Source organism: Gossypium arboreum, chromosome 8 (assembly GCF_025698485.1).
Source record: "Gossypium arboreum isolate Shixiya-1 chromosome 8, ASM2569848v2, whole genome shotgun sequence".
In the NCBI taxonomy this organism is placed as follows: Eukaryota; Viridiplantae; Streptophyta; class Magnoliopsida; order Malvales; family Malvaceae; genus Gossypium; species Gossypium arboreum.
Genome location: NC_069077.1, coordinates 24,935,346 through 24,949,638, shown reverse-complemented (window position 1 = coordinate 24,949,638; position 14,293 = coordinate 24,935,346). Strand labels below are relative to the sequence as shown.

At 32.8% G+C, this 14,293-nt stretch overlaps 1 protein-coding gene across 2 annotated transcripts; it reads left to right on the top strand.

Annotated features, from left to right (window-relative positions):
- Positions 1 to 9,589: 9,589 nt before the first annotated feature.
- Positions 9,590 to 12,004, top strand: LOC108468160 (uncharacterized). 2 transcript variants are annotated; one of them, XM_017769031.2, is made up of 3 exons: positions 9,590 to 9,742; positions 9,895 to 10,107; positions 11,655 to 12,004. In XM_017769031.2, exons 2-3 carry the CDS (start codon positions 9,937 to 9,939, stop codon positions 11,727 to 11,729), a joined length of 246 nt encoding a protein of 81 aa, XP_017624520.1. In that variant the 5' UTR covers positions 9,590 to 9,742; positions 9,895 to 9,936; the 3' UTR covers positions 11,730 to 12,004. The 2 variants fall into 2 exon arrangements, with proteins under 2 accessions (XP_017624520.1, XP_052887517.1); XM_053031557.1 differs by lacking the exon at positions 9,590 to 9,742 and adding an exon at positions 9,750 to 9,798.
- Positions 12,005 to 14,293: the final 2,289 nt, after the last annotated feature.

Genomic DNA, 14,293 nt, shown 5'->3' with positions numbered 1-14,293 from the left:
ATGCTTGTTGTTTTTGTATAATTGTTGCCTAGCTACTAAATGAACTTAGGGTATTATAGATAAGTTTAAGAGTGGCATAATTGAAATGAAGTTTGCTTGTGCGAATGTGATTTTAGTGCATGAATTAGAGTTTAATTTCATTCGGTAACTCATACCAAATTGGGAGATAGTATTAAACATTAGTATTATTTGTTAAATAATTGAAGTGAGCTTTGAATGGTTGTTTTGCTTATAATGGCGAATGTGAACTTAAGCTTTGAATTACAATTGAAGCTTGTTAGTCGATTGATGATGTCCTTTGATAGCCCTTTTGATATTCGCCATTGTTAAGGAATTTTGAATTGGTTATAAATTTCTATGTTTTAATTAGCAAATTGAATTATTGAAGGTTGAGTTAATTATATATGATGATATGCTCTAAACTCAAATGGTAAGTTCTTAAGTGTTTGGACTTGGAAATTTAAGAGCAAATTGTAATAATCTGCTTAGGACAAATGAAGATGGCGTGATTTTTGAAAATCACCATAAATTGTTGGAGTGGAATTAGAGACTGAATAAAATATGTAATCAAAGCTCAATGAGTCTAGTTTCTTATAAAATAAACAGTGCAAGCAAAGGAATTTCCTATAGAGATATTTAAAGTTGTGTGTGACATGGTGTCGAATGAATCCAAAATCCTGCTCGCTTTTTAGAAAATCATTATAAATAGTACAAAAATTTTTGTTAAATATGACTCCTATTTTCAGTCAAATTTGAAAAATAGTCTTTCAGTTAAACTCTGTTTACTTGTTTCAATCAAACATTGATTAGTTTAGATTATTTTACTATTATTTGACTTATGAATTTAGCCTATAAATAGGCTCTTTTACAACTTTAGAAAATACACCCATTAGAGATTAGAACTCATAACACATTTAGAGAATTTTGTGTTTACGTTTTGTGGGTTCTTTGTTTTTCGGGTTTTCGGGGTTTAGTTTTTATCTCCATCTTTTGTACTCTTCGTTCTTTTGTCATTATAGTAAAATTACCTTTGCCCGTGATTTTTTATCCTCTTTGGAGGGGTTTTTCCACGTTAAATTTGTGTGTTCAATTTCTCAATTTATTCTGCTATTTTCTTGTTCGTTGCTTAATCGGGTCAAAATTCTAACAAGTGGTATCAGAGCTAGTTCAATTTTCATAGATCAGCTCGTTCAGAGATGGCAACAACAAGGTTTGAAATTGAGAAGTTCGATGGTGAGACAAATTTCAATCTGTGGCAAGTTCGGATGATGGCAATTTTAGTTCAATCAGGCTTGAAAAAAGTTGTTATCGGGAAAAAGCCTGAGAATCTAAATAAAACAGAATGGGAAGAGCTTGATGAAAAAGCTTTATCTGCAATCCAGTTGTGCCTCACAAATACGGTATTGCAAGAGGTATTGATGGAGAAGACCTCATCTGCCTTGTGGAAAAGATTAGAAACTCTTTATGCGACTAAGTCTCTAGCTAACCGTTTAGTGTTGAAACAACGTCTATTTACGTTTCGCATGAACGAAGGTGAGCTTCTTAGAGATCACATCAGTCAATTCATTACTCTTTTAAATGATTTAAAGAATGTTGAGGTTCATATTGACGATGAAGATCAGGCTATGCTATTATTGTGCTCTTTACCCCCTTCATACAAGTCTTTCAGGGAGACCCTGATTTATGGCAGAGACAAACTCTCGTTCGAAGATGTGAAGGGTCATTTAAGAGACAAACTCGACAATGAGTTTCATTTGGATAGCAAGACAGATAGGCAAGCTTCCGTTTTGGTAGCATCAAAGAAACGAGATAAAAGGTGTCGCTATTGGAAAAAGTTAGGTCACGTCAAAGCAGATTGTTATAAACTGCGAAATAAAAAAGCTGCTGAGAGTAACGAGGAAGATGTAGCTGGTGCTAATTTGGCCGATGAAAATGGGGATAATTTCTTATTAATGTCAATAAGTGATAACACCAAGCTCACATCCGAGTGGATCCTAGATTCAGGATGTTCTTTCCACATGTGTCCCAATAGAGAATGGTTCTCCACATACAGTTCGATTGAAGGTGGAGTTATGCACGTGAGAAACGATTCATCTAGTAAGGTAATTGGTATTGATACTGTTAAAATTAAGATGCACGATGGGACGATTAGGACACTCTCAGATGTCAGATATGTACCTGATTTACGAAAGAATCTCATCTTCTTAAGTATTTTAGACTTGAAAGGATGCAAAATCAACATCGAGTCGAGCGGTATTAAAGTATCTCGTGGAGCTCTCGTTTTGTTAAAAGGTAAAAGAACCGACAGTCTTTATATTCTGGAAGGTTATACAGTGACCAGTGAAATCGGACGTCCCTCATCCGTTATGGAGTTTAAGTCAACTTGTTTGGAGCGGAGGCAACTTGGTCATAGGAGGGAAAAAGGTATGACTGTTTCGTTGAAGAGAGGTTCTTTTTTAGATGCAGGTTTTGAAAAGTTAGGGCACTGTGTTCGTGAAAATCAAACCGGGGTTAGTTTTGATTTGGCAGTGTACAAGTCGAAGGCTAGAAGTCTTCCAGTTTCTAAGCACAAATTCGACTCAGTTAATTCCCTGCATAGTTCAAGATAGGCTCGTGGAGGGCTTTGGCAAAGATGGCGTTGTGGAAATATGAGTCAAGGTGGAGATTTGTTAAATATGACTCCTATTTTCAGTCAAATTTGAAAAATAGTCTTTCAGTTAAACTCTGTTTACTTGTTTCAATCAAACATTGATTAGTTTAGATTATTTTACTATTATTTGACTTATGAATTTAGCCTATAAATAGGCTCTTTTACAACTTTAGAAAATACACCCATTAGAGATTAGAACTCATAACACATTTAGAGAATTTTGTGTTTACGTTTTGTGGGTTCTTTGTTTTTCGGGTTTTCAGGGTTTAGTTTTTATCTCCATCTTTTGTACTCTTCGTTCTTTTTCCAGTATAGTAAAATTATCTTTGCCCGTGGTTTTTTATCCTCTTTGGAGGGGTTTTTCGACGTTAAATTTGTGTGTTCAATTTCTCAATTTATTCTGCTATTTTCTTGTTCATTGCTTAATCGGGTCGAAATTCTAACAATTTTTATAAGATAAAATTTATATTCTTAGACTCCTTAATGAGTCTAGTTTCAAATGAAATAAACAAGAACATATTTTAAAATCTGTACAATGAGAAATTTGATTCGTAGTGAAGAGTGGTCAGTATAGTCAAACAGTGAAATAAAGGAAACTTTAAGAAAATTCTGGTTTTGATTGGCCAAACCAAAAATCCTGAAAATTTTATGGATAAAAGGTAAATGAGTCTATTTTCAAGGAAAATTTACAAAAACTAATTTAGAGTTTCGTAGCTCCAGTTATAAATAATTTAATGACTGTTGCTCAGGAAGTTAGCTTATAGTGAAATTGTGATTATATTGTAAACATTGATAAAAAAATTTTACTAATGAATTGCTTATTGATTTCTTATAAGCTTACTATAATCTGTATGTGTGAAATTCGAATATATATGTATTATATTCAGAAAATAATATTTGAATAGTCGATTAATGATTAGTTTAAAATTTGTTGAATTAAAGCTCAAGAGCATAGGAGGGCAACTTCGAATAAGGGAAAAGAGAAAGTAACCGAGTAACCATTTTGCAACCGTGCAAATATATCCGAGGTAAGTTTTAAGTAGTTTCCTTTAGCATATAATTGACGATACCACTATAAGAGTATAGTAGGTAAATTGTGATCTTTGGCTTGCACTTGAATTAAGATGTATAATAGATAATGCATGTATATAACTTATAGTTTGATGGCCACTTTGAATTTAAGATTAAATGATGAATAGAATGAGCGATATGAGATATAACCATTGAGCTGAAATGTGAATGATGATGTGCGTATCGAGTTTATACTCGAATGTAATATCGACTATTAAGTGATAAGATGGTGACATGTGTTATGATCAAATGAGTATGAGATTGGAAATATCCGGACATGAGATCCGCGGGCTATATGCTAGAAATATATCCGGACATGAGATCCGCAGCTATATGCTAGAAATATATCCGGACTTGAGGTCCGCAGCTACGTCTTTGGGAAAATATCCGGGTTAAAGACCCATGAGCTTGCGCTAGTAATGTATTCGAGCTCTAAGATTTGACTGAACCGATGCCAGTAAGTTAAATAAGATTTCGACTTTGAATATCAGTGGTAAACGTCGTTGTATAAGTATTATATGTTTTACATGTTAAGGTTCATGTTATGTGCTTATATTTGAATTGATTTTTTTTAAGTGATTTAATAGCATCAAAGCACGAAATATATATATATATATATATATATATATGTGTGTGTGTGTGTGTGCGAATGAATTCGGTATTTGAGGATAAGACAATAATATAATTGGTTAATGTAAGTCTTCATATGAAAGAATGTGATTAAAGGTATTAGTATAATCTATGTAAATAGTGAAATATGTACAAGAAGTCTTGTGTATACATACATACATATTCGGCCAAGGGGTTTGTAACTAATGTACTGATGTATATTTGGTCAAGTGAATTACAATTAGAATACAAGTTTTGTGATACTCAATGTTCAATTTTAATGATGAGCATTAATAGTATGAATTGCTTAAAACTTACTAAGCCTCGAAAGCTTACTCTGTTTCTTATTTCTTTGTTTTATAGATTGTTGATTTTGGCTATCGACTCGGGGATCATCAGCAGTTCTTCATACTATCGATCTTTTTGGTACAGTTATATTTTGGACTCGATATGGCATGTATAGGTTGGACTGTTGACACAAAAAACAAAAAAATATGTTTTGAAATTGTAATTATCTTGGCCGTATGAAAATGGCACTTATGACTTATAAATCTGTATGTATTCAGTTCGATTTATACTTGTGTTGGTAGATTATGTGATTGAAATTAAATGTTTAGCTTGGTAATACCTCATAGCCTATACCGGCAATCGGACATGGGCTAAGGGTGTTACAAATATGCCATTCAAAGATACCCCATTTCATACCAAAACAAAATCAATTAAGAACAAATCTATAATTGTCACATATCAATCATAAAACATAAGTAAAATAGTTACCTAATGTCAACAATTATCAACCCATTTCAACATTCGAAACAAGCATACCAAAATGACCACTTTCATATAGCTTTTAACATGTACAAGCCAACTGTACCATATATACATATAACAATTTACAAAAGTAACGAAAACACAACAAAAGTATAAATGACATTAAACCATATACATGCCATTTATAACCATATCCAAAACAACTCAAAATCTACCAAAATGCTTGCTGGATAGTGTGATAGAACTTTGACAAAGTTTCAATCATCGAGCTTCCGACGATCTACAAAATAAAGGAAAACATCTTCATAAGCATTTAATGCTTAGTAAGTTCGTAAAAGGTAAATTTCAACTTACCGAACATCAATTAACAATCCACACAACATTGCATCATTTTACATTAAACTTTCCTAAGCACCATAATTCACATGGTTAGTAAATATCATGAAAACATAACATACGTGCATCATCTCATATACTAGGACATAAATTCCATACCTTTCTTTTTCATCACATAATAACTTTACATTCATCACATTTCATAAGTTCATATACATCTTACCTTTTCAATTGAACATTAGCAATAATAGGTTTTTATACAGGCCTTTCCTTCATCCTTTACTTACCTATAGTGTGCCTTTTCATGTAATCATAACATTTTCTTTTTAATAATGCTCACACGAGTTGTGAAATGGGCCTGCTCACACAAGCTGTGGCTCAGAATGTTAGCTACACAATACTGCTCACACGAGCTATGGACAATCCGCAACAAATGCAGAACCTCAGCCATCGGTAGGACATTCAAGACCAGCACCCGAAACCGTATAACTCTAATGACATGTCATTTGTATCCTAAGAATTCTTAAGGTTCAAACGGGATTATTTAACTGTCAATTATTCAAAACATCATGATACTTTCGAGTCAAATCACATTTAATATAATATAACAGATAATCAAGTCAAACTATCATTAATAAGATTATAATTCAAACGAACTTACCTCAATAACTAAGGTCGCAAAAGTAGAGTTGAAAACTAATCTAAAGCTTTTGCTTTTCCCCAGTTTAAGTTCGGTTATTGCGTATCTTAATCTAAATAAATAATTTCATTCAATTAAATATTTCAGTAACTTCAGTTATTCAATTCAAGTCTATAATCCATATTAATAGAAAATTATAAAATTACCCCTACTATTTTAACTTTTTCACAATTTAGTTCTTAAGCCTATAGCTTGAAAATTCACCATTTTCTACTCAAAAATATGCTAGCAAATTTTTCCCTATACTCATATCAATCCATATTTTTCCTCATTTTACAAAATATATATAAATTTTACCATTTAAACAAATTAATCCCTAAACTTTAAATCCTTTAAAAATCACCTAACAAAACATGTTCATTTAACAATCAAAATTAATAATCTATCAACTAACATCAAAACATATTCAAACTCAACCATAGCAAGTCCCTCAACCTTTATTAATTTTTTCAAGTTAATCCTGGGCTACATAATTTAAGTTAAAACGAGCTCAAAAACGTAAAAATCATTGAAAAATAATAGAAAAACCACTTACATATTGCACTAGCCGAACCTTCAGGTTCAAAAATGGTGCTTTCCTTCACAAATTGGGTGGTGAAACAAAGAAAGAAGAAGATGGCCACCAACAAATTTTGTTTTTGTTAATTAAATTGTTAATTACCATATTGCCCTTAAGTTATATCTTACATAACAACTAAATCATGTCCATCTTTGTCCACCATAAATTCATGTGATATAATTACTACCTAAGTCCACTATCATACATTTCCAATGCTATTTTATCATTTAACAAATAAAATTCCACATTTGTATCTTTTTGCAACTTAATCCTTATCATCTAATTAACTAGCTAAACCTCAATTTTTTTTAATGAAAAATTATCACGACCTTAATGTAACCTTATAGACATTAAATAAATATGAAAATATTTACTCACTTGTCAGAATTGTGGCTCCAAAACTACATTTTCTGACACTACTGAAATCGGGTTGTTATAGTAATGGTTTTTAAAATATAAAATTTCAAGTTATAGTCAAATGACAATGGCACTGAAAAGAGATGAAAGAACATTTTAATCAATGATAAGGTAAAAAAATAATATTCATTCATCATCATCACATATTGATTTAGTTTATTATGTATATTATACTAAATCTATTTTAGAGTCACCCTTATTCACTTTCCTCTATCATCATCTAATATAAAATTTTCACTTTATATTTATATTCTTCAATCTCTCGAATTTTTAGTTCTTTATATCATTTTATTTTTTATTATAAAACCCTATATACTCCTTTTATTTTACCTTTGTACTATAACTAAACTAAAGTACTAATTAGATCTTTTAGTGTTTAAGTAAAAATTAATCTAGCACTCGCCTCCCTTGGGTACGGTTCTAGGAGTACTCACCTACTCCGTTGTAACTATATTACAACTGGACCCATTCGGATACCACCTCATTAATATATATTTTATTGCAGTATTCACACCCTGGACGTTAGTATGTCCAGAGGCAGTCATTAATGCAGATACAGAAGATCCCTTTTCATTTCCTATGTCTTCTCCCCTACTATTGGGGTTCTCAAAATTGGGGGTACACTCATACTTCCACGCAGAGTCATTACTATTGACATTCTCAAGTGCCAAAATTATTTCCCACGTCGTTTTGGTCCAAATGCTTCCCCCATGACATCAAACTATAACCGACTATATTTGTCTAAGCCTATATAGAAATATTAAAGCTATATCGCACTCTCAACCCCATTTCCGATTAATTTCCGTAGTATTCTCTTGAATCTCTCCCAAGTCTTCCCTAGAGTCTGTGTACTCTCCTGCTTAAATTCGAATAACTTTTTATAAGTGGATAGCACTTCATTCATAGGAACATTCCGCTTCAAAAATAAAAGCTCTATTTTAAGCGACGATACTCTTTTTTCAACTACAAATTGAAAATATGATTTTAGCACAATTTATGCGAGCTCCTATGTGAGCTAAGGTTTTCAAAGAATGTTTTAAGAAAGGTTTTTCAAGCTGTATGTCAACAAAGCTCCCCTGTGAGCTAAGGATAAGCTGTGTATCAGCGAAGCTCTCCACGTGAGCTTAAATAATGAAGTTGTGTATCAACGAAGCTCTCCATGCGAGCTTAAGTACTAATTTGCTTGAGAATAAGCTAATTAAGTATACCAAGAAAGCCTAATTTGTCATATCAAATTATGGCAAATCAATGACATCAAACATCTAAATGTTGAACCTTATTGCTACCATCTCTGAACGGGTTGAATGTAAAAAACGAACCAATCTCTGATACCGATTTGTTAGAGATAAACCTGTGTAAGCAACAAATAAGAAAAAAAACGAAGAAATTGAAAAGATCAAACACCCAAATTTTACGTGGAAAAACCCATTCGAAAAGAATAAAAAACCACAGGTAAAGATAATTTCACTAAATCGACAAAAACAAAGAGGACAAAGATGGAGATAAAAGTAAACCTTGAAACCCCATAATAAAAACCCTCAAAACTTAAACAGAAAATTCCCTGAAAGCTTGTAGAAACTAATACTTAAATGTGTTATGGGTTAATCTTTCTAGGGTAGAAAATGACCTATTTATAGGCTAAATTCGTAGGTAAAATAATCTTAAAATAACCTGCACTAATCAGAGTTCGATTGGGACAAATAATCATAATTTGACTGGAAAAGGAAAAATAAGAAAATTGCATGACACGTTGCCACGTCCCCTATCGTGACGCCGCAACGTCGTTTGTGCTTCTACCCTGTTTCGTCGTTGCGTTGTCGTGATGTTACATAGCTCCTTGTCACGATATCGCTCTCTATTTATGTCTTAATTTGACCGAAATGTGAAGCATACTCCGCAATTTTTAAAATTTAATATTTAAGATATAGATTTACATTAAATTTCAAGATAAAGTTATGTTTTTACTTTTATTCAAACTCATAATAAGCATTTCGGTAATAAAATATAAATATGTATATTCATATGCAATGCATGTGATCTAAAAATTAATTATTAGAAAAACCACGTTGGATATGAATTAGATAATCATTTATCATATGTTGGGTTTAATTTACACGTTAACTTAATAATATCAAATAAATAAATGACATGTATTATGGTATAATTAATTATAGATTTTGTTTAAAGTTTATTTATTGCTTAAAAATAAAAAGAAAAGAAAAATATCAAATAGTTTAATTAACTTGTAAAAATCATATTTAAAATCTCACATCAATATATTGATCGGTTGTAGCTTAAGTTAACGTGTAAATCAAGCAATATTAAAAGTTTGTGGTACGTTAAGACATGGCAAAAATAGTACAAATACCCAAGTCAACATTTTATTTTTTGTATAGGCACATTGAATGAAATTTGAGGGGCAACCGTGACATTAACCCTACTAAGAGCAGCCCACTAAAATCAGAACCACTTTAAATAGCTCTGTAAATCTTCAAGCAATGGGCTTCAGTGGGCTCTTATGATAATAACAAGACGATAAATTCCTTCATAAACCACCAACGATGCTTTAAATCCATTCCATCACTGTCACCTCAGCTGATCCTTGTTCTTGACCTGCCATTACTCAAAGGTAATCCAATCACCAAATAATCCTTCTCTTTTTTTCTCTCTTAATCCTCCAAACAAGTTATTTCATAAAGCTCTGTTGTTTCTTCTTCTTCTTCTTCTTCTTCTTCTTCTTTCATTTTGATGCATTTTTTTTATTATCTATTTTGTGTACAGATTTCTTAGTGATTCAATCCGTCGATCAAATTAGGGGGAAAAATGGGAGGGGGAGAGCATGGGCATGGAGTTCAGGATTTCAGGGCGAAGGTGTGGAGCATGTCGGGGGGTCCGTACTGCCGGCCCAAGCACTGGCGTCGCAACACTGCCATTGCCATGTTCGGCGTTTTCCTCATTTGCATCCCCATTGCCATGAAATCAGCCGAGCTCGAGGTTCATAAATCCCCCTCTTTTCTCTTTTTTTTTTAATTTTTTTATTACCGTTTCTGATTTCTGTTTAGAAATAGAACCTATATTAGCCCTAACTAATTGAATTGTTGACTCTAGGGGGTTTTTACCATTTTGAAAATTGAAAGGATTCAATTCTTTATGAAGTATTCATGCTAAGATGTTGGTTATGGATTTGGTCAAATCATGTAGCTATTTTTCCTGCGCTTCTCATTTTTGTTGAAATTTGGATACATTTCTGGGCATGGGTATGGTGGGGTATGACTTTCCTGTATAGAGAAACATAGAAAAAAATCCAGCATAGGATATGTTATACATAGAAGAGGTAATGGTGGCTCAGAACGGTTCACCCTGCTTGGTGGGGAGCCGTACGGTGGCCGGAGATAGGTAGAAGGAGCTAGAAGAATGGTGGAGGTCCAGTTAGGTGGGAAATTCAGGTGTTTTATGGGTACTTAGGCTCTATCGTTGAGGTCCCTGTTTATATATACAAGTCTTCGCTTGTCCCGAGGTGCCACATCTCATTTTCTCGTTGAGGCATTGGCAGACAAGTGGTCTAGGTAGGATGAACAGTGAGTGGGGCTTGCTTGATGTGGACAGATTGCAGGGATATGTTGGGCGAGGTGTCTGCTCGTCGATCAAAGGGTTTACCCTGCGAGGCCACTAAGAAGTTCTAATGATAGGCGTTTAGGTGAGGTATCTACGAGGTGTTTGGTGACGAGGTGTAACAGGCTACATACCCATATCCGATGTGCGTTCTCAAATCTGAGTAACATAGGCTAGTAGAAATGTTGCTTGAAGCCTGAAAATTTAGATACAAACAAAGATAGAAGTGGATACGAAGGTCAATTATGATAATCCCTTTCGAATAGGCTACCAGCTATCTGCTTGATCATTCAAACATTTAGTTGACTGTTTTTGTTTAAATTTTATTAATCAAACATAGTTCTAGTGTTCATTAAACTTTCTCTCAGTTTCATTTCAACGTCTAAATGGTGCAGAAAAGTCGAGTTTTTCTTGTAGTTGCTTGATCAGCATATATTCCTAATTGAACACTGATAGATCTAACACTTCCCACTTTCCTTAATGAAATCAATATGTGAAGAAGGTAAGTTAAAAAAGTCACCCTCATCATGCATAAAGTCTATCTTATTGATGGTTTCCAAGCCCATCACTAATGTAAATTCCAGCTTCTCATTTTCTCATCTGGTAACTGACATTTAGCTTCCTCAATGGCATTTTTACTCTTTATACTTGTATGTTAGGATTTCAATCGTCTATGTGCCTTCCAAGCTCAATTTGTCACTCACAGATTGTCATACTGTGTCTTCATCAAATTATCGAAGTAAATGTCCGTATTTGTATTGCTTTATGCACGTCTTTATCTCCTTAAGTGGTTCTGGGTCTCAGCTGATCAAACTGATAATGCCAGACACAAATTGCTCAACTTTTAATTTGAGAACTTTGGTGACTAAAATCTACTAATTTTCAGATGATATTGATTCAAAACTTATAAACCATCCTTTTTGTTGCAGCAACGACCTCATCAGCCTGTCCGTCCGATTCCTTCACAGCTTTGGTGCAAGAACTTCGGAAACAAAGATTATTGAAGTCTGCCTGGGGCTGTTGATGGAGTACCGATGGCATATCAGAGCAGCCTATGATCTGTATTTGAGACCCTTTCACCGATTTAGCTTTCTTCGTGATCAATAAGTTGTGCTTGTTTTGCCTTCACTGTGTTATTGACAAATTTTGAAGTTGATTTGTTTTTCAAACTGAATCAACTTAATATCTGTTTATTCCATCGGTTAAGTGGATTAAATCGTTTTTTTTCCTCTTTTTCTTTCTAAGTGTTAGAAATGAGAATGAGTAGAATATTTTTATATATGGGTTAATACACCATTTAAGGCTTGATTTTTATTTTATTCAATTTAGTATTTGAGGGTTTTTTTTTTTTTTTTTTTGGTCTCATTTGGTATGGCGCACAAATTCTAGTAAATAATAAGTACTTGGAAAAAAAAAGTATTGAATATTGAAATTAAAGTCAGTATTTAAATAGGACAAAAAAAGTAGTTATTAAATTGAAAAATATACTTAAGTGCTAAAAGTAGATCCCAAATTGTATGTTAACCTTTTATGAATATATTTAAAAAACTTGAAAGTGAAATGCATTAGAATTTAGAAGTCAGGTTTTACCAAAGATTCAAACTTAATTTCACTTTTCCAAAGGTAAAAATAAATTTATCTAAATAAGAATTGTACGGTTCCTTAGCTGTAAATTTTGAGAAATTTCCTGAGACGAAAGAAAGGTTATATTTAATTTTTGTATTCTAATAATCTTTTCAAAATGTAAAATTTCAATCTTATTTCAAATGGTAACACCTAAATTGATTATGTTAAAATTTTGCTATTAGTTCCGTCCCATGTATAAGTTGTTGGTTTGATGCATATTCTTCGATCTAATTATTTTTAGTCTTTATATTTTATAAATTTTGAAATTTTAATTCTAAGTCAAATGATAACCACTAATCCATTAACTAAAAGGATGTATTTTTTCAATATTACGTAGAAATGATAAGTTGACATAGCATTATTGTAACGACCTGACTTTTTTGTTGTCAAAAAAATTTGAATCTTAAGGTCAAATTTATTTAAACTGGGACAACTTATTATTAAATCAAGAATGTCCTTGAGCAAATTATGGATTTGGCAATTAGAAATATAAAGTGGTTTTTGTGAATTATTAAAGAAAATAGTGCAGAAGCTTTCCCTATTTAATGCCACTTAACAGGTTAAAATGAAGGCTTTTTTTTTTTTTTATAAAAATAACCCAAAAAATAATTAATTACTTAAATGATTTATTTTTTATAAAATATAAAAATAACCCAAAATTTACAGTAAAAATTGGTGGAGCCAAAGTGTTTGGCGCCACCAACATGTCATATCAACAATCTGCATTAAAAAATTAATTTTTCAGTATAGCCATGTGAATGGGGGCCACTTATATAAACACTAGAAAAATACTGCGATTTTTGAAAGTACGGGAGGTTTAAGTAATTTTACTTGTTTCAATAGACAAATAGGCAGATAGGCTACTTTCTTGGAATCTGGTGGTGCCAATTTATTTGGCTCCACCAGAAAAAGGTAAAATTACTTAAACCTCCCATACTTTCAAAAATCACAGTATTTTTCTAATGTTTATACAAGTGGCGCTATTCTACATGACTATACCAAAAAATTAATTTTTTAATGTAGATTACTGACGTGACATATTGATGGTACCAAACACTTTGCTCTTCCAACTTTTGCGGTAGATTTTAAGTTATTTTCATATTTTATAAAAAAAATAGGTCATTTAAGTAATTAATTATTATTTTTTGGTTATTTTTATAAAAAAAATCTAAAATAAACCACCTAAATTCAATCAACTTCTAATTACTTTAGGTTTTCTCTTGTGAATGACGATTTCTAATGGTTCTCCTAACGAAGACGACAAGGGTGGGGCTTGTCAGAATGAGAAAGTAGATTCGAATGTGACGAAGGCAGTGGAACTGGATCCTGATCCACCGCTTTCATAGAAGGAGAGGCTAATAGGGAAAAGTTCTTGGGAATTAGGAAGGAAGAATAGTGGATCGGGTATTGATGAAGATGGTGACTTTGCCTTTGTGGAGGGAGACGTTATGAGATCTTTTGTTAATGGCATTCATTCTATTAAGTTTTCAGAGAGAATTAACCAGTTGTTGATCAAAGATATGTCTTTTACTGTGGTGATCAAGCTTTTAGGAAGGAGCATAAGGTATGCTGCACTCCAAAACAAAATTTATGCTCTGTGGAAATCTTGATGGATATTGCTAATGGCTATTTTTTGGCCAAATTCCAGAATAAAAAAGGTTACGAATGGGTACTCTCTCAAGGACCTTGGATCATCTTTGGCCAATATTTAACTGTTCAGCCATAGTCCATTGACTTTGATCTAACACAACCCTTTCCTAGTGTGGTCATGTCCTGGATTAGAATTCCCAGGCTACCGGGTTATATGTACAAAAAGAAGATATTATGAGAGATTGGGGGCATGGTTGGTAAGGTTGGCAAGCTAGACTTCAACACAGATAGCAGAGCAAGGGGAAGATTTGCGCGTATGGTGGTTAATGTCAGTCTGGACAAACTTTTAGTC

Bases quoted from the DNA above. Each gene is read 5' to 3' on its own strand.
- LOC108468160 (XM_017769031.2), top strand. From the start codon at position 9,937: ATGGGAGGGGGAGAGCATGGGCATGGAGTTCAGGATTTCAGGGCGAAG. The intron at 10,108-11,654 runs GTTCATAAATCC...TTTTTGTTGCAG, and splicing joins TGAAATCAGCCGAGCTCGAG to CAACGACCTCATCAGCCTGT.